The 23,302-nt window shown below is 37.8% G+C and overlaps 2 protein-coding genes across 2 annotated transcripts in view; one reads left to right on the top strand and one right to left on the bottom strand.

The window, feature by feature from the left end:
- LOC129758367 (cardioacceleratory peptide receptor-like) overlaps positions 1-23,302 on the top strand; it is a 309,792-nt gene that overhangs the window by 47,699 nt on the left and 238,791 nt on the right. The gene's annotated exons all lie outside the window — the stretch shown is intronic.
- Positions 1-23,302, bottom strand: part of LOC129752999 (uncharacterized) — a 30,273-nt gene that overhangs the window by 5,855 nt on the left and 1,116 nt on the right. The window contains exons 2-4 of the mRNA XM_055748791.1: positions 11,696-11,734; positions 11,611-11,618; positions 9,775-10,179 (exon numbers count right to left, since the gene is read on the bottom strand). Of these exons, the coding sequence (XP_055604766.1) occupies positions 9,775-10,179; positions 11,611-11,618; positions 11,696-11,734 (452 nt within the window). The remainder of the gene's footprint in view (positions 1-9,774; positions 10,180-11,610; positions 11,619-11,695; positions 11,735-23,302) is intronic.

The raw sequence follows: 23,302 nt of genomic DNA, 5'->3' as shown, positions 1-23,302 counted from the left end.
ACTTAAAGAAAACTTCACTTCACTTGGATTTAGTCCAATAAATAATAACTTTATTTTAAGGAAAACTTTAGACTAAGACTTTATTCTAAATTCACTTTATATTATAAATGTGGCTAGGTGACCGGTTTGTTCGACGGTTGGTAGAGAAGAGAAAAAGGAATCAAAAATGCTCTATCATTGTAGGCGGGAAAACTGAATTTTCATGACAGGAGGTAAAATTACAGTTGAAGAGATGGATTCTAAACTTAATTCTAAAATGTTGTGCGCTAATTCAAATTGTGTACGTTACAATGGCGAATGAGGTTACCAGCAGTACTGTGCAGAAAATGATGGGTGGTATCACAAAAATAGTTCGAAAATTTATCCGAAAAGCTGGCGAATGATTTTTATGTACCGTCAACTGGGGCAACATGCAACAATTTTCAACTTCAATGGCTTCTAAAAAACTTATGTTCACAGTTAATCGTATCCTTTATGCATCAAAAGTTTTAAGGATGCTGGGACATCAAATTGGCGTAGTTAAAAAAATTATTGGTTTCTTCAGTTATTTTTAATTTTCTAAAAACATGCGATTTTCACACTCCTTAGAAAATGGGGTAACTTGCAACAAACTTTGTTTTTAATGAAAAATCTTATGAACACGTACGAAAATTCATAGTTTTTAATATATTTGCAATGCCTTAAAGACCATTACGCATGACAACACCAATTGCAGTAGTTTTTGGGTCTGTAAAAACAAATTTTCACATTTTTTTTCTGAAAATAAGGATGCTGCATACATTTAGGGGTTAAATAATACTACGAAAAATTCTACAAGCTGAAATCATAAAAACAAATGTTTGGATGAATGAAATTTAAATGTTTACAAACGCGTGATGCAAAACATTCATATTCCAGCACATGGAAACGAGATTTACAAGGTATTTCTTTGATTTGCATTTTGTTGCATTTAAACCCGGACACCTAACTGAATTTTAAAAATATTCATTTAAAAAAATTGGGTGATTGTTCGAAAAATATTTTTACACCAACAATGTTGGTATAACATGAGGAAACCTGTAAAAAGTTTGTAGGTAATTTTATCAAGCCGATCCGTCATACTGGGTAAAGTTTTTTTCGGCATCAAAAAATGATAAAATTTGTACATTTATTGCTCGATTTTTCAAATTTTACATAAAAATAAAAAACTTAAGAGAACTAGCTTAAGATGCGAGAAATTTTGTCATCATCATTTTGTTATCATTAAAAGATAACTTTATTACAATACATTAAATTAAAAATTTATTCAATGTAGTGTTATATAAATGTTGCATCGAACCCCGCTGTTGCATGATGCCCCGTTTGACGGTATTATAAAAACCCTACAAAATGACATTTTTACTTTTGTTGTACGTTATTTCTTTGCGGAGAAATGATCAATTCTATCCAACCAGATTCTATGTGAAACAGACTTTAACACAAACCATTCCTTGGATGTTTGAATATAGCTTCGCAGACGTACATACGGTTTCCCTAGATGGCAACGGTAGCTAACCTCTGTTTCTGGATGTTTTAAAATTACTTTTGGAAATTTGGGAACAAGAGGTTGCAACCTGTAGAGTATCTTACCAACATTCCTTTCTTCATCCCTTATTTACTAATAGGACGTGGCTGGCGCCGTTTTTTGATCATTATCAAAAAGAGAGCATATTCCCAAGCGGCATTTTATTGGACCTTGCACAAAATTGATTGCATCGATCAATCGCAGAGTATGAATGGTTTGTTTATTGTTCATCAACAGATCACATATTGATTCAAATGAAAGGTTAACATTTAAAGACAAACAATAATTACACGGAATTTACCCTAAACTATATTTAAAGCACTAAGGATTCTCCTTCGGAATAATTTCTTCGAAACGTCAAAATCAAAAGTTCAGGTTCCTGAGAGCTAAACGCGAAAAACGCTTCTGGATGGCCTCGATACGCTCCGACCCATTTTGGTAGTAGAGGCACCATACTGCCGAGGCATATTCAAGGGTGATCGAACCAAGCTGCAGTAAAGACTCCTAATAATATCTTAAATATCCTTAAAGTAGGGTTGCCATCCGTCCCGCAAAAGCGGGACATGTCCCGCTTTTTTGTTGAATTTTCCGCTATCCCGCTTTTTCCTCAAAATGTCCCGCTTTTTTTTTTCTTGGAAAACTTTTATATAGTTAACTGACTAACACTGTAAAAAATCAAATTTTAGTCTCAATTCGAATTCTGAGCTGTACAGAAAATCTTTTAAATACGTCTTTTTCTCAAAATAAGCAACATTTTTCATAGTCTACAAAAGACAATACTGAATAAGTCTAAAGACAGTGTTCGGCATCGCTATCTCGATCAAAGTTAGCGATCGCTAATAAAAGCCGCTAAATGTTACGTAAAATGTATCGACCTATAATAAAGCGCTAATCGCTAATCGATAGTAGAAAGTTTTGAAAAAGATAAGCAAAACACAAATTTTTCAACCATGTTTAATTATAATATTGACTAGAAAAGTTGTTAAATGATATCAATAGGGGCAGTTTTCGAACCTATTTTGTAATATTTCTGTACATATCAGTTGCGTCAGTCCACTTTTAGTTTTAGTTAGCGTATTTGGTGGAAAGTAAAAGGAAAAAAAATGGAATCAAATTTTTCAAAAAACTCATCCGCTTATTAATCTTTAACATCAGTTAATGCAAAGATTCTCTTTAGGTACATGTTTTGTTTTGTCCGAAATAGTTTTTTAGCTTTTTTGACATTACTACACTTATTTTGTTCTGGAAATTTAAATTTTTTACGACTTTTTCATTTCTTTTATATTCAAAGAAGGCTTATGCTTAAGACATAAATTCAAGTGAAGGTAATTAAAAAATACGCTCATTTCTTTGATTCTAGTCAAAATCAAGATCGAATAGCTTCTGAAAAAAATCTTTAACGAAAATTTAAATACCTGATCGGATTCAAAATTTTAAATCTGAATGTTGCCGAATTTATGATCTATAAGTCTATGGTCAAATTAACACTTCAAAGAGTTCTTCAGTTAGCGGAACTAAAAATTAGCGGAACTTTGTTATCCGCTAGCTAGCGAGAAATTTAATTCGCTAACCGAAAGTTAGCGGACTAATTAGCGATTAGAGGATTAGCGTTTTTGTGCCGGTCACTGTCTATATTAGCATTACAATACAGTGCATTACAGTTAAGTTTACTTGGAGCCCGTTCAACCAATGTGTGATGAAAATATTTTTTAAGTTGCTTATAAAAATAATTATAGATTATTTAATTATAGAGATTTTGTTTTCGCCGGAATCTTAGTTTAATTGCCTTATATTATACACCACCTTGTTTGACTCAATTGTCCGAAACCAATTTTTACACAAATTACACAATGGTTTTTTACACGGTTTCAAATCAGCCGTTTACATGTACGACTTGAAATATTTTGGTAACGTGTTAGTTTGCAAGAACCGTGGAAAATGACAGTTAATGTGGTAAAGAACCATGTAGAAACAAATAGAAGGAATGTTTGGGACGCAAATTAAGTTGATTATTATTTAGAACTCATAGCGTTGCCGTACTAGGCGTCAGGAAGAAAAAGCGTAAATAAAAGGGTGCTTTGATTGTGATTTTTCGAATAACATGAAACGTTGCATGTCGTCGACGAACGGCGACTTCAACGTCGAGACGCTCATGAACGTTTGTGACGTAGCAATCAAAACATTGAAAAAACTGATTCTCATACTCGCGCAAGGGCAGTCTTGTCCCCACCTATAGATAAACCACATAGTAGATAAACCACATAGGATTGGAGTGGCTGAAAGACCGGATCCGGGCTTGGTATGGGGATCAGAACTCCACCGCAGCCGGTGGATTTAGTACTGTTGTGAGGATCTCGGTCACGCCAGAACACTGTGAAGTCGGATCTAAAAACCTGACTAGTAAGGATTCTGTCGTCCAGGTTTCGGTGAAACCACAATATCGTAGCTGGAGCACGGGGTGGCTAGCATATACTCGTTGACGCAGGAGTTGGTATCGTCGACATTTTGGTAATGGAGATTGAGGCTGGAGAACCTCATCGCCGCAATCGAATTAAGGGCCGGGACGACTGATGCCGCTGGCTGGAATAAGTGCTACTGAGTCGAAGGGCTTCGAGGTCTCCGTAAAGCCTGGCTCATTGCGTCCCGATGAAGAAGCCCGTGAAGAAGCGAGGAATTGGGGATGCTCGTGAAAGGCCAGATGATGTAGGTCGGAGTGGCTGAAATCGGAAATTTCGTCACGCAATGGGAAAGTTCCAAAACGAAAAATGTAGCAACCATTGGCGATGTGGAACTCGTTTTAATGAGTCACGCCAGCCATCATGGAACTCGAAATGTAAAAATTCAAAACAAATACATAATTGAAAAAATTGATATTTTTTAGAACTTTTCGTGAAACATTTCGGGTTCAATGATATGAGGTAGAGATGAGTAGTCAACCAAGCTAAGCTGAGCTATTATAGAAACCATTCTCTGTTATTGAAACGGTCATACACAAAATTTCACTTTAATCGGTCCAATACTTTCCATAGGGACAGACAGACAGACAAACATTATTTTTTTATTTAGTTGCAGTGCTATTTTCACTTGTTTGACACTTGTTATTTTCTTCCTCGTGTTAAACAGCGCTTAAAATAATAATAAATCACTTTCCCGACAACAACAAAAAAAAATTGGACTTAATGAATGAATCATGTCCAGTCTACGACACTTTTCCCAAATCGGGACCCACCCGTTTTCAATTCTGGAATGAACCATGGATTACCAAAACGGGCATTGAAATCTGATGAAAAATGGCAATATTAATAATTGGTTTGTGCCAGTTTTGGCGACTGTCAACTCATCTTTTTGAGCAATTTGCCACTTTAGTTGGTGAACTTCTTGGAAGTTGGCATGAGAGGCAGAACCGGCCTCCGGTTGTACCCTTTTTGGTGTTTTTTTTTGTGCGAAACCGCAAAAAAACCGATTGCAATGTGGTACCTACATGAATAATTCATTAGCCCATTTGGATTCTCTTCGGTTGCTGCGGGAACATCTTTTTATGCTGTAAGAAAATCGGATATGCGTGCGGCTGTTGGGTGTCGACTGGCTAAGACTGTGAGTGGGAATATGGGAGCCGAGTTGTAAGATTGGAATTCACGCAATGCTTCTTTCATCATGTCGGGTTGCTCAAGTCGAACAACTCGCGGAAAACTACAACGCCCCGAAGCAACGGCTAAGAAGATTGATCTGGACCAGGTCAGGGACTAATCTACATAGACGAATGAGACGAATAAGAAAACCACATTTTTGAACATTCATTGAAATGCAGAGCGAAATCGGGCAGAGCCAGCACACAATCACGTCTGTAGGTATCATGTACCAAGCACTCCAAAATTGTTTGACATCTCAAAGAGCCACAGTTGACTCGCTACAAGAAGGTATCATTCGAAGAAAGACGATACGAAGCACCCAGCATTTTGCACTTCCATCTCGAGGAAGATCTTCGGATTCGATTGGGAGCAACAGTGCAGCGATGTGTTGCATATGTAATTGGGAGAATATCGCATTAAGCGCATTGTTCACCAGAAACAATTGATCTGGGAATGTTGAATGATTGAAATTGAATTAAAAAAAGCAGTTTAACCATAAGCTGCTGAGATCAATTAGCTTCATAAATTATGAAATTTGTTCCCAGGACTTCTTTCTTATGGCTACGTGTTGATATGCGAAAACAGGGGCTGATTCATGGTGTCATCTGTTTCAGTGATGTAAATATTCATATGGCAGCGTTACTCAGAAAAGTGATGTTTGTAAATTACACTGCTTCTATTAATGAAAAAGGTTCCCTTTTATTTAATATACACTGTATCAAAAAATTGTCCGTACAGCACGTACCTTCAAATCCAAACAATCAAAAAGTGCACTTTTTCAGTCTATAAAAATACTACAATTCCATCATTCGCTGCAGAAACTAGTCCTTTTTGTAGATCAGTATTAAAAATATTTATTAATAAAACCTTAAAAATAATCCAATTCATTTTGTATAGAAAGTCCCAAAAACAACGTCAAAAAATTGTCCGTACACTGAGGCCTTTGTCAAATATTAGTCAAGTAAACAGTTATGTATCAGTCTGTCAAACGCAGAACATGAGTTGAATCTCAGCGAAGACAATTTCCAGTGGTGTGAGCGATAAATAGGGGAGGAGCGGGCTATATGCGCCTATTAAGAAGAATACTGATTTTCTCAAATATTGCATCGAATATGTGTTCAAAAACTATATACACATAAGCAGGCATCTGTTTTCTATACATTGGAGTAGTTTTCATTTTGAAATCTCCTTCAGTTTATGAGAAATCGATTTTATTATAACTGTTGTCAAAATTGCCGAACCTCAAACCGTGCGGGCTAAATGCGCTTATTCATGTTTTAGGCAAAATTTCTGTTATTTTGACAATATTTTCGTATATTTTCATTGGAAATGCTAGAAACTGATAACTTTCATATGACAAAACTGAAGTTTTATGAAAATCTATTTCTTCTATTATTTAAAGAATAAAACAGAAGTTAGCGTTGCCGTACTATGGAGGCAATTTATTCATAAGAAAAACTTTATCAAATCTGTTTTGAGATCTTCAATTCTCTCTAGAGGTGTTAATTAGAGCTTGAATTCCAAGTTTTAATGGCAAAAATCTAAAATTTATTCTATTTAACCTGTTATTTAAGGGTAGTGGCATTTTACAAACATGATGGGGGCATACAAAAACACTCTCTTATTCCACTATATAATCATTATTAAACCTCCACAAAAGCTGAAATATGTTTAATTTCCAAAATTCATTTGAATAAGAAACAAAAACCACCCAATTTTTTGTTTTGAGCCTCTTTACGTTTAATTTTTAAAAGTCAATTTATTACATCAATAGGTATCAAAACCTTGTTTGAATTTTAAAATTTTTTTGAGTTGGTTTATTCATAAAATTCTTTCTTGCCTTATGTTCAAAGCGTATTACCCTAAAAATGCATTGATTAGATATGTCGTCTTGTTAGCCATTTCGTCAAACGGCCTTAGGGTCATTTAACCCGATAGGCCCATTTAGGAAACCTTTCCCCTACTAAACTGAACTTTACTAAAATGAATTTTATTTAGCATAAATCAGTAGATTTTAACAATTTGTGGATAAAATTAACAGGAAAATGTCTGCTTCTCACAAAAAATACCCGTAGACATCCGGAAAGTGATTGTTGACCTGAAGAATTACGGTAAAAGCTTGTCCGAAATTGCAAGTATAGTAAAACGGCCACGATCGTCGGTTCAGTATGTCCTTCAGAACTTTAAGAAGACTAACTCCCTGGAGACTAGTCGTATAAGCTGATGGTTGGTTTGATCGTATTTTCGGGTCAGAACCAAACAATCATATTTATATTCCTTACTTTTCTCCGTGAATAAATTTCAAGTTTCCGGAGCCATTTTCGCTGAAAGCACCCCTACATGGCCACCACCGTGCTTAACTGTCGGTCGCAAATTTTTCGGATCCAATTCAGTATTTGGATTACGCCATACTATTACATGTCCGACAGACAAAAAATAATTAATTTGCTTTCGTCAGTGCAGATGACGTTCTGCCAGAACTCCAGCCTCTGCCAGCGTATTCCAGCCGCTTTTTCTTATTCTTAGCAGATATAAACGGCTTCTTACGAGCAACACGATCTAAGTATTTTTTCTCATGAAGTATGTTCCGTACCGTTTGAGGATTAACCTGTATGTTTTCAAAATTCTTCAGGCTGTCAGCTAGTTTCAGGGCACTGATTTTAGGATTCTGACTGATTTCCCTGACAATGATGCGATGGTGACGATCCTTAACCTTCAGTTTTCGGTCTCTTCCTGGAGTAGTCTCCAGGGAGTTAGTCTTCTTAAAGTTCTGGAGGACATAGTGAACCGACGATCGTGGCCGTTTTACTATACCTGCAATTTCGGACAAGCTTTTACCGTAATTCTTCAGGTCAACAATCAGTTTCCGGATATCTACGGGTATTTTTTTTGTGAGGAGCAGACTTTTTCCTGTTAATTTTCGTGGATATAATAAACAGGAAAAGGTCTGCTTCTCACAAAAAAATACCCGTTGACATCCGGAAACACGAAAATCTACTGATTTATGCTAAATAAAGTTCATTTTACCGTATTTATCGCTCAGACCACTGGAAATTGTCTTCGTTGAGATTCAACTCACGTTTCTGCGTTTGACAGACTGACACATAACTGTTAACTTGACTAATATTTGACAAAGGCCTCAGTGTACGGACTATTTTTTGACGTCGTTTTTTGGACTTTCTATACAAAATGAATTGGATTATTTTTAAGGTTTAGTTCATAAACATTTTTAATACTGGTCTACAAAAAGGACTAGTTTCTGCAGTGAATGATGTAATTGTAGTATTTTTATTGACATTTTGATTGTTTGGATTTGAAAGTACGTGCTGTACGGACAATTTTTTGATACAGTGTACTTTTCCATAGTAAATTTCAGTAAAAGAATAAAACATTAATCTTTTATATTATTTTGAGTTTTTTAAAGTTTAAACTACAAACTAAAATTTTGACTATACCATTTTGAACATTCAATTTGTATCTCATTTTGTTCAATTTTGCAGTATGATTAAAAAAAGAATATTTCAATCACCAAAATTGCACCCTCTAGATCAAGTTTTAAGATCAGTAATTAACTCAAAAGATAATGTGAAATATAACGTTGATCAGTTATCAGAATCGAATTTTTAAAGCAATATTTAGAACACGAGGAGGTTAAATTAAGTTTACATTCTCACATAGAGCTCACATGCAACTGAATTTCGATACATGCAGTCCAATGTCTTTGAGTTATTTAGCTTCAAGAATGTTAACGGTTCCCGGTCGTGGAAGTTTTTCTTCATTTTAAATGAGAAGAATGGTAATAGCATTCTTAATCGATGGATTTTGCACTAAACGGTAAGTCGTAGATCCATCTAACATATCAATAACAAAAAAATGTTTGTCAGTTTGTAGAATAAAAACAATTCACACACACACTCATACATAATGTTTCTTGTGCTTTGTTTGGCGGATGATACTTCTAAAGCATTGATCATCATAAATCTGGACGCATTGTTTATTATACCATTGCGCTCCTAGTTGTCGGACCTGGAATGTTTTGACAGTACTTTGTTTTGAAATGTTTCCTCTATCAGTGTTGAAAATTTCATTACGATTCCACGATTTGTACCAAAAAAGTTACACATGATGGGAGCCGCGAGACGAAAAGTAATTTTGGACACCCACGTCTAAAACCCGTCTTGGTTGGGTTCAAAAATTGCGAAATCTGTAAAGATGGTCAAATCAACCGTGTTCAGCGTTCTCAAACGTTTCCGTGAGATGCACACTATCGATCGGCAGGTTCATACAAAGCGTTATAGTATTACCACACGTCTAGAGGGGACGAGGTCTAAGCCCTCGGATCCCTGGTCGTTCCTCTGGGGATCAGTGAGGGTGGGTATACATCACCTTCTTTTGCACTGGCTAGCTCGATCTGGATGTAAAACGAAGGACCTCAAGGTCGGCTTTGTGTTTATTTTCAGAACCCAGGACCCGGATGTGATATTCGTATATTTATTGTTATAAGTTATATTCGTTTAAATTCGTGTTTTATTGCGTGTTCTATAATTCTGTGTGTGTCGTGTAGTGTGATTTGTGTGAAGTGTTTTAGGGCGGTTCTCTCACCGATTTGGATGACCTCCGTTGGCGGACCTGGGGCTTGTGAGGGCGGCGGCGATGGACTCCTGGTGGCTGGCTGGCGTACTGGCGGGAATGTGGCGAAGATGAAGACTTAGTTGCTGTTTGGCGGACCGATACGGGCTTGATCGGTTTTCTTACGACCTCCGGACTACCTCGCACGTGGCTGGGCTCGGACGAAAGGCGGGTTAGTTCGTGGCTGGTGAACTTTCCCGTTTGAGCTCTAATCAGCCTGTTTGGTTTCTCTCGGGGTGGTTCGGCTGGTGATGGCAGTGATCTGACCGTGGAGTGTTTCGGCACAGATATCTTGGGCGCAACGGGCTGGACTTCTCTATCGGCTACCAATGCGGTTCTCTCGAGCGTATCCGATTTGTCCACTCGCGCACAATCTTTCTGCCGGCATTTTAAAAGAGGCTTCTCTTATGAGCCTAAAACTTGGCAATCTGCGATTCGAACTTGTTCGCTTCGCGGCTACCACCCGAAAGAGAACTTCATCCGGTCTCCTTTTTCCAACCTGTCAATTGCTCGTCACCCATTGAACTCTAATTCGTCTTTCTTTGTTGTGATGTTATACGTGTGCTGTTCTGTTTTCGTGTCGTGTCCATTTCCTATCCTCTTTTACTAAGCCATTATTTTATTTAAATTTGAAATTTATTGCCTAACATTTATAAAATAAATTAATTAAACAATCAACATGGAATAAATAAACAAAAACCGACATGCAAACTATGAACTGTTACAAACGGTAACAATAGTGGACCTAAGGATCGGAAACTACATTTGAAGGTGTTGAGAACGATCAAGGTAAACCTGTGGAAATACGTCAAGTTGATATTGACCAAATTTTGACCGTATCACCCTTTAGTTTTTTACATTATCCTTCTTTCCGTTTACTCGAATTGTCCCGCTTAATTCTTTTGAAGTAAAACCTAAGACTTTTTACTCAATTCTATGAGTCATTACATAAATTTTTATAGAATAACCTTCAATAAATCTTACATGAATATTTTTATATTTACTTTTCTTTATTTCGGATTTTTTTGTATATCGCCGAATGATCAAGTTGCGCCAGATATTAAACTTAGACCAAGCCCACCAATGGTTGCTAAACCTCGAATCGAGCACATTCAGCAACATATCTATTAACCCATCATCGCACCAACAGTCGCTAACTTGATTCGAGAAATAGCATTCGAGCAGTAGGTTGTTACAGGATGCGTTTATGTAGCAACCCGGTAGCAATGCAGCTGGTCGTCGCTATCAGAAAATAAACAAACACAAATACCAACCTGGATGGCAACAATGGGTGCGAAAATCAGTAAGTAGATAAAAACGCAACCAATCAAAACATCTAAAATACCGACCGAAATAGCAACGCTCGGTGGGTTTGGTCTTATAGACATGACACATTTCAACTTGAAATGTTCTCAAACAGCACTTGAAATGGCATTAAATCTGGCTTTTTTGTATACTGCAAATTACTGTTTCATAATTATGCAAGCAAAAAATGCAAATTAAATTTTTTCAACTTACACCCAATGAATCAAACAAACGATTGGTTTTGAAGAGAGGACAAAAATATGTTTTGATTGCGAGACTTGCGTCTTTCATTTTTCTTTTCAGCGTATTATCTGTTACATATTGCTATGCATTGCAGATATTACTACGGCCAGGTCAACCATGTGATAAAAACCGCGAAAGATACAGGATACAGGGGAGGAATGAAGCGTGGAGATCCCTACCAAACGCTTCATATAATATTTTGAATATGGCTATATATCAATTTATGCCATTTGGAAAAGTATATATATGAAAAATTGATACATCAAATGCTGTTACGGAATTAGGAATTTACGATAATTACCATCATTAAACTGACCGCAATAACAAATAGAGAATAGAATATTACAATTGGGTTGCTGTAGATCAGCTATTTTGCCTTCGTACTCTGTGGATAGTATGAGGAGTTAATGATCAGTCTCTGAAAAAATGAATATTTTCAAAAACAATCAGTTATGTTGGCAGAAAAGAAACATCTAAGTAAATATATAGATTTGTCCCATTTATTGGCGCAAGTGAAAACACACAGCTCTATTTCAGATGCGTCAGTGAAAAAAGTTTAATACTAGTTCTTGTTTGTCTTTTTTATCAACTTTCTTTGATAAATTTTCAGTTTTTCTCCGGAATAAATTAATGCTTGGTACCGTAATCCGGGGTAAGATTGATCACTTTTTTCAATATTTTTCGATTATTTTTTCTGTTAAGGGGAATGGGGCATGTTTAATATTTTTAAAACCAGTACTGGACTCCTATGAATGTAAAACATGGTTGCAGAAATTTATTAGACTACTTTAAATTTGATTTAAAAATCGATTTAGTCTCTGTTCAGAATTTGATGCTTTGGGGTGACATTGATCAGTCTCTATTTTGACGTTTTTTATCGAGTTATCTTGATCATAGAGGATACAAAACACCATCATAATATTTACAAATGCTTGTTCATCAATTTGATCTAGTTTTAAATGTTTTCTTTTAAAATAATTTATAATAAAAAAAAGAACAAAGATGCTGCATACATTTAGGGGTAAAAGTTATAACAATTGCTAAATAGTTTAAGCTTCAAAATACAAATGAAATTTTACCTTCACACGTTCTCCTAGGCCCACCCACTATTACCATTTTCATTTTTTCTTCAAAGTTAACCATTTGATAGAGTTTCTATCCATTTTTCCAATACGGGCTTACTCTTGGCAAACGTCCTTTATTTTTAAATATAAGGAAATTATCATCAAATGACTATAAAAATAGCACTATAACTATACATATACAAAGAAAAAAAGTTGCTCTTTCACATTCAACAACCCGTTTGCTTCTAAATGCTTTTTGGCATCACCAGGAGAGCTGTTTGTTTGAGAGCCTTGCAAAAAATAGATATTTTAAGATTTTGAAATAATATTTTTACTAACAGAAAACAAATTTCAAATACAAACAAAATTTTGCCTACTTGATACTAAATTCATAGGCTTTCAAACGTAGAAAAAAGTTTTCAAAAATTCAAAATATAGACTTAGTTATTGATGATTATTTGGAGCAATTTCATGTTGATCAAAGCTACCCCGGTGATCAATGTTACCCCGTTTTACGGTACCTCAATTTCACTGAATGCTGTTTAACCAAAATACCTTAATAATTTTAAATATATCCTTCATCCATTCTGGCCATTTTGGAGATAAAATTATTAAATGATTGGCGTTTCATGGCTAAATGGCGCGTTTTCACTTGTTCTACCGTTTGGAATGACAGGAATAAATATTATTTTTAACACTTTCAGGTCATATTAAAAATTCATCAAAAAAATCTGATGATCCTAGAATATCGATCACAAAAAAAACTTTTCAACAAAAAAGTGGATCAAAAGTCTCTTCTATGTAGACAAAATATGTAAAACTAAAACACAATGTTTATGTTGAGTACGTACGTAAATAGTGTGTTAACAAACAGTAAATATGTAAACAGTTTTTCGGTGAATGATTTGAAAAAGATAAGCTTATTTAGTCAGATTGTTTATTTGAGTCCAACAATTTTCAGATGAAGAAATAATTTTCACTTGCTCTAGTTTACTTTCCTCATTGAAAATTTCTCCGGAAAATGCATATTCTTACTTTTTGTAATGAAAAAGTAGATTATTTTATTGATAAATTTAACTTACGCTTGCAAAAAAATCAAAAAGTTCTCAGCATTCGGCCTTTAAGTATCTAATATATCTAATATATTTCAAAGGACAGACTCTTTTTCAGTTAATGTGTCTGTTCATTTTCATCGGATTTTGTTGTTGTTCTAAAAATTTGAAGGCGCTTGATATCTGTCGAAAACATGTTATTCTTTTTTCGTTTTCGATATGCACCAAAACTAAACTTCTAAGCGTATTTGATTATACAATTGTATGCAAATCTTCCAACATTCTTTTTTTTTTCAACATCTACAAAGAGTCATACCATTATTGCATATGCATCAGTATTAAACTCATATTTTTCAGAGTTCAATTGCTGTTTCAATAAACACGAACTTAAAATGGTTTTATTTTTTGAAATCGTTTATATGGTTTTGATTCGATCGGCAAAATATCAATCTTGGTCTCATGTAGGCGTCATTCATTCAAATGTGCTGTACAAATGAGCTAGGAATCAAGAAGAAAAAAAATCACAACTAGGCTTCATAGCGCCCACACGTGAAAGTATGCTTGAGAAATACGCGCCCAAATGTTCCCACTAACGTATGTTCGCGACGCCTCAACCTTGGAGACGAAAAACAAACCGCCCAAAGGAAAGAAAATTTCTTAAAAAATGGAAGCCATGACTTTTATTTGATTCAAATTATTACAAATTTAATTATTACGGAAAATTGATGGGACTTTTTGCTATTTTTATTCGATACTAGCTGATCCCATACGAACTCCGTTTCGCTTTCAACTTGGAATATGTCATGAACAGTTTGAATGAAAGTCAATTGCCAAGCATTTTCCAGATGCACTTCTGAATTCATTGTTTAGTAATAATTGCAAAAATTTTGGACGATCACTTCGTCTGTCGTCTGATACTAAATTTGAAATCGGGAATCAATTAACCGTGCCAAAAAAACCACGTGTACGAATTTTGACTAAATCATTGCATAACAATGCAATTATTGCCAAAAATCTAAACCCATTTCGGGGGCTCTTATATAATCTGTGATATCTACAATCGATTGTTCTTCCTTCAAAACTCCCGTGTGCAAATTTTCAAAGCAATCCATTGTATAATAACGTCAATATTGCTTAAAATAGTGAAAAAATAATTTATATGGACGACCCCTTTCGTCGACCCCTGGCAAAACATTTGACTTCTGAAATCGATTGCCCGTCCCTCAAAACTACCGTGTGCAAATTTTCATCCCAATCCGATGTATAATAACGACGATATTGCAAAACTATTGAAAGGTTTATATGGACGACCCCCTTTGCCGGCCTCTTACACTGAATTTAATACCTGAAATCGATTGTCCGTCCCTCAAAACTTTCGTGTACCAATTTTCATCTGAATTCGATGTATAATGACGACAATATCGCATTACCAGTGAATAGTTAACATGGACGACCCCTTTGGCCGACCCCTGATTTTAATTTGGATAAGTGAAATCAGTTGTTTGTCCCTAATAACTCCTATGTGCAAATTTTCATCCCAATTTGATGTATAAAAACGTCAATATTACTAAGATACTGAAAATTCACACAATTTCACTCAAAACAATCGTGTACCAATTTTCATCTGAATACGATGTATAATAACGTAAATATCCCAAAAACAGCGAACAGTTAATATGGACGACCCCTTTGGCTGACCACTTACCCAAAATTTGACACCTGAAATCGATTGCTGGTCTTTCAAAACACTCATGTGCAAATTTTCAACACAATCCGACGAAAAGTAACGTCAGTATCGCGAAAACAATATTTGTCTTGTATGGACGACCCCCTTCAGAAGGGGTCAGCCGAAAATCTGAAAACATTTTTCATCCTTCCTGGTCCTAATGAGCATCCATGCCAAATTTCAGACCTCTAGCTCTTAAGACGGCTGAGTCTATAGAGGACAAACAAACAAACAAACAAACAAACATACAGAAATTGCTTTTTATATATATAGATAAACCGATTCGCATGCCTACAAAATATTCTAAAAATAATTTCATTAGAATTGTTTGGGGCGTTTCGGAGGAGTAGTACTACAAACACCGTTACAAGAGAATTTTATATAATAGATAGATATAAATTATGTGAACATTTTTGGGCCCAGAATTTATTTAAAATCAAATATTATGAAAATGGACTTTTTTCAAAGATTGCAATTTTTTTTAGCCGGCCCCATACACAAGTTTTTTCTCCACGTCCTAATCTACCATTTGGAGGGTGAGCCCTCAGATTCCAAGACATTATGCAATTTTGGAACACCCTAGTGTAGAGTGTATGTGAAAATAACCCAAATGTGAATAGGAATTCGTTCTGCTACATACGATTTGGGTTGCCTCCGATTTGGGTCACCGTAGTGGTTGCCTGGCCGTACTTGCGGTTTTTATTCCAGATTCTGTTCAAATAACAAAAGTTGTAAATGACGAGTACACAACAGCCATCTAAGTGAAATTCCAGGAAAATTAAGGTGTCTTCATAGCGGAAATATTTACTTAATAGCGTGTACTGAATCGTGAAACTAATGTTTACCATATGAAATTTTGATTGAGTTTTCCAAATTCAAAGAAAAATACGTCTCAATACGACTCAACAGTCTTGCAAGTCTATCTACGACCCTGTCATTTTTAAGGATAAAGTGTAAGGATTCCGCAAGTATGTCTTAAACCACGACAGAACAACTCAATGGCTCATTAAAGTAAGATAAAGATTTCTACGGTCTAACGCTCATTATTCTTTCGCTGTTCAAGGGTGAATAGCCAAATGGAAAGTTCAGCTTCTTTATCCCTAACGACATTGGAACAAGCAAATACATTTTTATAGTATTACACAAAAACAATGGACACCCTTCGCAGGAATGCTGTCCGCTGACCACCATTCATCCGGAGATCGCTTCCCCCATGTATGGCAGGAATCCGCTGCCGGCCAAAAACAGTTACATACGAATGAACGCGTACATACTTAGAGTAGAGTAGAGAGAGGTCGTACGAACAGACTTGGCGATTCCGGCCACGACCGAGTTTAATTGTTTCCCTGACAAGATTCCCCCGATGCGAGAACGTGACAATCTTTTGCAATTCAGCAGTGTGTTGGGGCCATTATCATTTAGCATTATTTGTGCATCTCCTCCTCGATATTGCTCCCTTGGGGTAATGTCAGTCCGAAATAAATTTCCCATTTCAATTTCATGTCACTTTGTTGGCTTGAATTGGTCGAGCGCCAGTTGCCAAGATATGAGCCGCAAAATGTGCGAGGAGAGGCGAAGACGCTTCATTAACTATTTATGAACTGCTAAACTCGAGTGTCATTTTATTATTTTGTTCTTTTTTTCCTCTTCATACATACATATGATGCTCAGCACCAAACATGCAACCGGACAGTCAACAATCCTTCCCTTTGCTTTGCTTCGTTTTGCCTTGCCGATCACGACTTGTTGGGTGACAATCATGTGAAATACGGTGCTGTTGATTTTCGGTACACATCATAAACTTGTAAAACTGCGTGTTAAACCACAACTTAAGTGACATAATCATGACGTATGGCGTTATGGTTGGTTCGGTTGCAAAATACGGATTATTGCATTCAAATGCAGTTAGTATTTTACGATTTGACACCTTTCTACCACTTTAAGTAGATAACGGTAGAGTTTATTAAATGGTTTCGTAAATTCATAAATCAATAATTTATATACAATATCTCCAGCTTGCGCTATCAGGCAAGTATGATATCATAGACAGTTCTTCTCCGCGTGATGAAATCTGCCTTTCCAGCGATCTTCGTTCCGGTACTGCATCTGAATCGGACTGCTCTATCAGCATTTTCTACCAGAACACGGGTGGTGTTAATTCCTGCGTGATCGATTTTCTGCTTGCTACTTCGTGCTCCTGCAACGATATCATTGCCTTTACCGAAACTTGGCTTAATGACCGTACCCCCTCCAGTCAGATTGTTGGCCCAGATTATACAGTGTTTCGATGCGACCGTAGCCCCCTCAACAGCCAAAAATTTACTGGTGGTGGAGTGTTACTTGCCTTTAGATCTAAACTACCGGCTTTGCTTATCGAAGACGTTTCCTGGGACGATCTGTAGCTTTTTTGGACCCGCATTGATCTCGGTAATCGGAAACTCTATCTTTGCGTAGTGTACGTGCCACCTGATCGTTCTGGCGACCTGGTTTTAGCAGAGTCCTTTTCGCGTTGCCTGTCTAACTAATACCGTATTTGTTTTCTCCCCTCGATCAGTGTTCCACCGTACCCGACAAAAACAAACACAAATCGTCGCCAGTGTATTACTACCTTACTCACTCACACGCTCTCTCGCAACACTGGAAAAATTATCGGTGGGCCACCGTCCGTTAGCAGAACTCCACCAGGTCAAAACCAGTGCAACACCGTCCGAATGAACAGTTTGACAGCACCTAGTGGTGCACCAGTGCAACATTAGTGCAACATTCGGCATAAACAAATACGGTATAAAGTAAGCTCTTTTTGTTCTCCTGAGGATGACATACTCGTCATTGGCGACTTCAACATGCCCGGCCTAAAATGGTGCTACTCTCGAAGCGGCTTTCTGTTTTCAGATGCTATGCGTTCTTCGTTCTCGGCATTTTCTAGCGTTTACTTAGACGCCCTCAGTACAGCGACTTTACGTCAGTTAAATAAAGGGTGATACGGTCAAAATTTGGTCAAGGGAAAACGCGTGTAAATCGGTGAAATCGTTTATTTAAAAAATCAAATTAAATTTCTTTTTCAAGTTTAATTAGTATAAAATTCAGGAAAAATATTCAGTTAGGCTTCCGCTTTTCCAAATCCGAATTGCCATCAGATTTTGTACAGCCACCTTGTCCACCTTCTTCGCCGCAGGAAGCCAGTTTGCCTTGAACTGCTGCTCGTCCTTAGCAGTTTTTTTGGTCTTCTTTAGATTCCGCTTGACAATAGCCCAGTATTTCTCAATTGGGCGGAACTCTGGCGTGTTGGGAGAGTTCTTGTCCTTAGGAACCATCCGCACGTTGTTGGCGGCGTGCCACTCCATGGCTTTTTTACCGAAATGGCAAGATGCCAAATCCGGCCAAAACAGTACGGAAAAACCGTGTTTCTTCAGGAAAGGCAGCAGACGTTTATTCAAACACTCATTCACGTAAATTTCTTGGTTGACAGTCCCGAAAGCTATGAAAATGCTGCTTTTCAAGCCTCAGGTACAGATGGCTTGCCAAATCAGATATTTCTTCGTGAACTTTGACAGTTTCATGTGCTTGAAAATATCTGCTACCTTTCCCCTTCCTTTTGCCGTATAAAACTCCTGTCCCGGAAGCTGCTTGTAGTCGGCTTTGACGTAGGTTTCGTCGTCCATTACCACGCAGTCAAACTTCGTCAGCATCGTCGTGTATAGCCTCCGGGATCGCGCTTTGGCCGTCGTATTTTGTTTATCATCGCGATTTGGAGTCACTACCTTCTTGTAAGTCGAAAGTCCGGCTCGTTTTTTGGCTCGATGCACGGTTGTAGACGATACACCCAGCTTATTTGCGTCATCTCGGAGAGTGAGGTTAGGGTTTCGCTTGAAACTACCGGCAACTCTCTTTGTCGTCTCAGCGGCTTCCGGTTTTCGATTTCCCCCCAATCCAGACTTCCTGGCTGTCGACAAACGTTCCCCAAACACTTTAATTACATTTTTTTTTATAAATTACTTTATTTGAAACGGCTCATACCTTTGAGTTTTAAGGAGCCAAACTCGTTTTGTGTTTATAACAATTGATTACTTAGGTCTAGCACTTTTTGTTTCAAGAGGAGAAAAAGATAGAAAGGGAAATAGGAAATTGAAAAGAATTATAGACGGAGATCGATAGCTTTTAGAAAAAGATAAATTTCGAACATGTAGTCCAAATCTAGCACAGCTAACACATCCCTCACTGGAACATAGGGTGGTTTTCCTCGGGCCCGAAGGGAGTCTATCAAATTCGTTCTAGCGACAAGATGGACCTCGCACGACCAAACAATATGCTCGATGTCGTGGTAACCTTGGCCACAGCCACACAAATTGCTGCCAGCAATATTTAAACGATAGAGTACCGCATCCATGGAATAATGATTGGACATGAGACGGGAGAATATACGAATAAAATCCCGACTCAGGTCCAATCTATTAAACCAGGGTTTGAGGCTTACCTTTGGAATAATCGAGTGGAGCCACCGACCCATATCATCCTCTTTCCATTTGCGCTGCCAGTTGACAACAGAGTTCCTTCGTGCCAAGAAGCAAAATTCGTCGAAGACGATTTCACGGTGATACGTGTCGCCTTCTGTTGCCCCCACTTTTGCCAGAGAGTCTGCCTTCTCATTACCCATTATCGAGCAATGTGAGGGGACCCAAACAAAGGTGATGGCAAAGCAACGTTTTGATAAAGCACTCAGAATATCTCGTATCTTCCCGAGGAAATACGGCGAGTGCTTTCCCGATCTTATTGAACGGATTGCTTCAACAGAACTAAGACTGTCCGTTACAATATAGTAGTGTTCTGTTGGCCGTGATGCGACGCTTTCTAACGCCCAAAAAATGGCTGCTAACTCTGCAATGTATACAGAACATGGTGACTGGAGATTATATGAGGCGCTAGCTATTTCGTTGAAAACTCCAAATCCCGTTGATTCCTCTATTAGAGACCCATCGGTAAAGTACATTTTATCAGCATCGACGTGTCTATATTTAGCTTCGAAAATTCTTGGAATCAAAAGTGGACGATGCGATTCCGGGATTCCACGAATTTCTTGCTGCATAGACAAATCAAACTGGACAGAAGAGGTGTCGTAGTCAGGGATGAAAACACGAGTTGGAGAGTACGAAGAAGGATTAAACTGCATGGACATAAAGACATGATATATAGACATAAATCTTATTTGAAGATTTTGCTCAAGTAGCCTTTCAAAATTTACGATCACCAATGGGTTCATGACCTCACACCTGATGAGGAACCGGAGTGATAATAAATTAAATCGATCTTTTAGTGGGAGTATGCCTGCTATAACTTCAAGACTCATGTTATGCGTTGAGGGCATACAGCCCAACGCTATGCGAAGACAACGATATTGAATACGCTCGAGTTTGATGATGTGAGTTTTAGCAGCTGACTGGAAACAGAAGCTACCATGCTCCATCACTGAAAGAATAGTAGTTCGATACAATTTTAAAAGATCTTCTGGATGGGCTCCCCACCAGGTGTGATTGATTGATCGGAGAAAATTGATTCTTTGTTGGCATTTTCCTTTCAGATACTCAATGTGGGCTCTCCAGGTACACTTGGAATCAAACCAAACCCCAAGATACTTGAAACACCTCGATTGAGTGATCGTTCTGCCTAGGAGTTGAAGCTTAGGTTGAGCAGGTCTATGTTTTTTAGAGAAAACCACCATCTCCGTTTTCTGAGGGGAAAATTCAATCCCAAGCCCTAAAGCCCAGGAAGACAATCTGTCTAAAGTATCTTGTAAAGGTCTGTGCAGATGAGACTCGGAAGATCCTGTGACAGACACCACGCCGTCATCTGCAAGTTGTCTTAGAGTGCAGCCTTCAGAGAGACAACTGTCGATGTCGCTTACGTAAAAGTTGTACAAAAGTGGACTTAAACATGAACCCTGCGGGAGGCCCATGTAAGAGGTTCTTCTAATTGCAATATCTCCGTGAGCAAAGTTCAGATGTTTCTCACAAAGCAAGCTGTATAAGATGTTGTTCAAAAGAGGAGGCAGACCCCGAGAGTGCAACTTGTCTGACAACACCTCTATTGAAACTGCATCAAAAGCTCCCTTTATGTCCAGAAACACTGAAGCCATTTGCTCACGTTTTGCGTACGCCATTTGTATCTCTGAAGACAGCAAAGCAAGACAATCGTTTGTCCCTCTGCCCCTTCGAAACCCAAATTGAGTATCTGAAAGGAGACCATTTGTTTCAACCCATTTATCCAAACGAAACAAAATCATTTTCTCCATCAATTTGCGTATACAAGACAACATCGCTATTGGACGGTACGAATTCGCATCGGACGCTGGTTTACCGGGCTTTTGGATAGCGATAACTCTCACTTGTCTCCACTCTTGGGGAACGATGTTATGCTCCAAGAATTGATTAAATAAATTTAACAAGCGAAATTTGGCAGCGTCCGGAAGGTTTTTCAACAAGTTAAATTTGATTTTATCAATACCCGGAGCTGAATTGTTGCAAGAGAGGAGGGCAAGTGAGAATTCGACCATCGAAAAGCTGGAATCCATACCACACCTATCTGGAGGCACATCCCGTATTATTTTTTGTACAGGCGTAGAGTCTGGACAGACTTTCCGTGCGAAGTTAAATATCCATCTATGTGAATATTCCTCACTTTCATTCGTAGAGGATCGATTACGCATGCTGCGTGCCACTCTCCACAAGGTACTCAAGGATGTTTCTCGTGATAAGCCACCCACAAAATTCCTCCAGTACGCCTTTTTCTTCCCCTTGATCAATTTTTTAAACTTATTTTCAAGGGAAACATATACTTCAAAAAGGGCGAGAGATCCATATTTCCGAAAATCTTTGAATGCTTTTGATTTGTCCTTATAAAGCTTGGAACACTGCTAGTCCCACCATGGGTTTGGAGGCCTTCGAGGAACTGATGAGTCTGGGATGGGTTTTGTTTGAGCACGAAGTGCACTTTCATGTATTAATCGTGAAAGAAAGTGGTACTCCTCGGTAGGGGGTAAAACATTCGTAGAACCGATAGCTGATGTTATTTCGTCCGTGTACTTTTTCCAGTCGATGTGTCTTGTAAGGTCATATGTCATATTTATTGTGTTTGAAGAGCTGACCCCATTGGTGATTGTAATTTTGATAGGCAAATAATCACTACCATTGGGATCAGGGATTACCAGTGAATTTGAGCAGAGTGAGAGGTCAATTGCACTGTGTCTTGCAGGTGGTTTAGGTATTCGTGTTTTTTCTCCCGTGTTCAAAACTGTTAAATTGAAACTATCACAAATGTCATAGATAAGAGTAGAACGACTATCGTCAATTTGTTCTCCCCAGACAGTTGCATGCGAATTGAAATCGCCCAGGATTAACCTTGGCTCAGGGAGCACTGAGCACAGGTCCTCTAGGTGATTTCGATCCACTGCAACTCTATGAGGCCAGTATAAACTGACAACACATAAGTCCTTACCTCTTATAGTTGTATGACACGCAACAGCTTCAATTCCGCCTGATAATGGAAGGTGGATTCTGTAAAAGGAGTGGCGCTTATTGATCCCCAAAAGCACCCCTCCATAAGAATCGTAACGATCCAGACGGATAACATTAAAATCGTGGAATGAAATGTTCGATTGAGAAGAAAGCCAAGTTTCGGACAACGCAAAAATGTCACAATTTATTTCATGAAGAAGATGTTTGAACGGATCCATTTTCGGAATTAGACTACGACAATTCCACTGTAGAACAGTGATATCTCCGACCTCTCGGCGTAAATTAGCCATCGAGAGAGATAAACACTGAAAGAAGGGGCCAGGTTTGCATCAATTGCTTCAAAAATGTCTTTGCCAAGGGGAGCATTGCGAAAACAATGTCTCTTATGGATTCAGATACGTTAAAAAACGATAATATTCCATTTACTATATCAGTTAGCTTGAAAATTCCCGCTTGAGAGGTTGGTTCTCCCGAAACTACGTTGGATATTGGAGACTTCGAAGATCCTGCCACTTCTGGTTTACTCTGGGGTACAAATTTCATGGGGAATCCAGGAGGGCCTGTTTTGGCATTTCTCGAACTTATGGTTTTTGTCTATTATTT

This window comes from Uranotaenia lowii, chromosome 3 (genome assembly GCF_029784155.1).
Source record: "Uranotaenia lowii strain MFRU-FL chromosome 3, ASM2978415v1, whole genome shotgun sequence".
NCBI lineage: Eukaryota > Metazoa > Arthropoda > Insecta > Diptera > Culicidae > Uranotaenia > Uranotaenia lowii.
The sequence above is the reverse complement of the archived record's forward strand: the minus strand, read 5'-3'. Positions and strand labels throughout refer to the sequence as shown.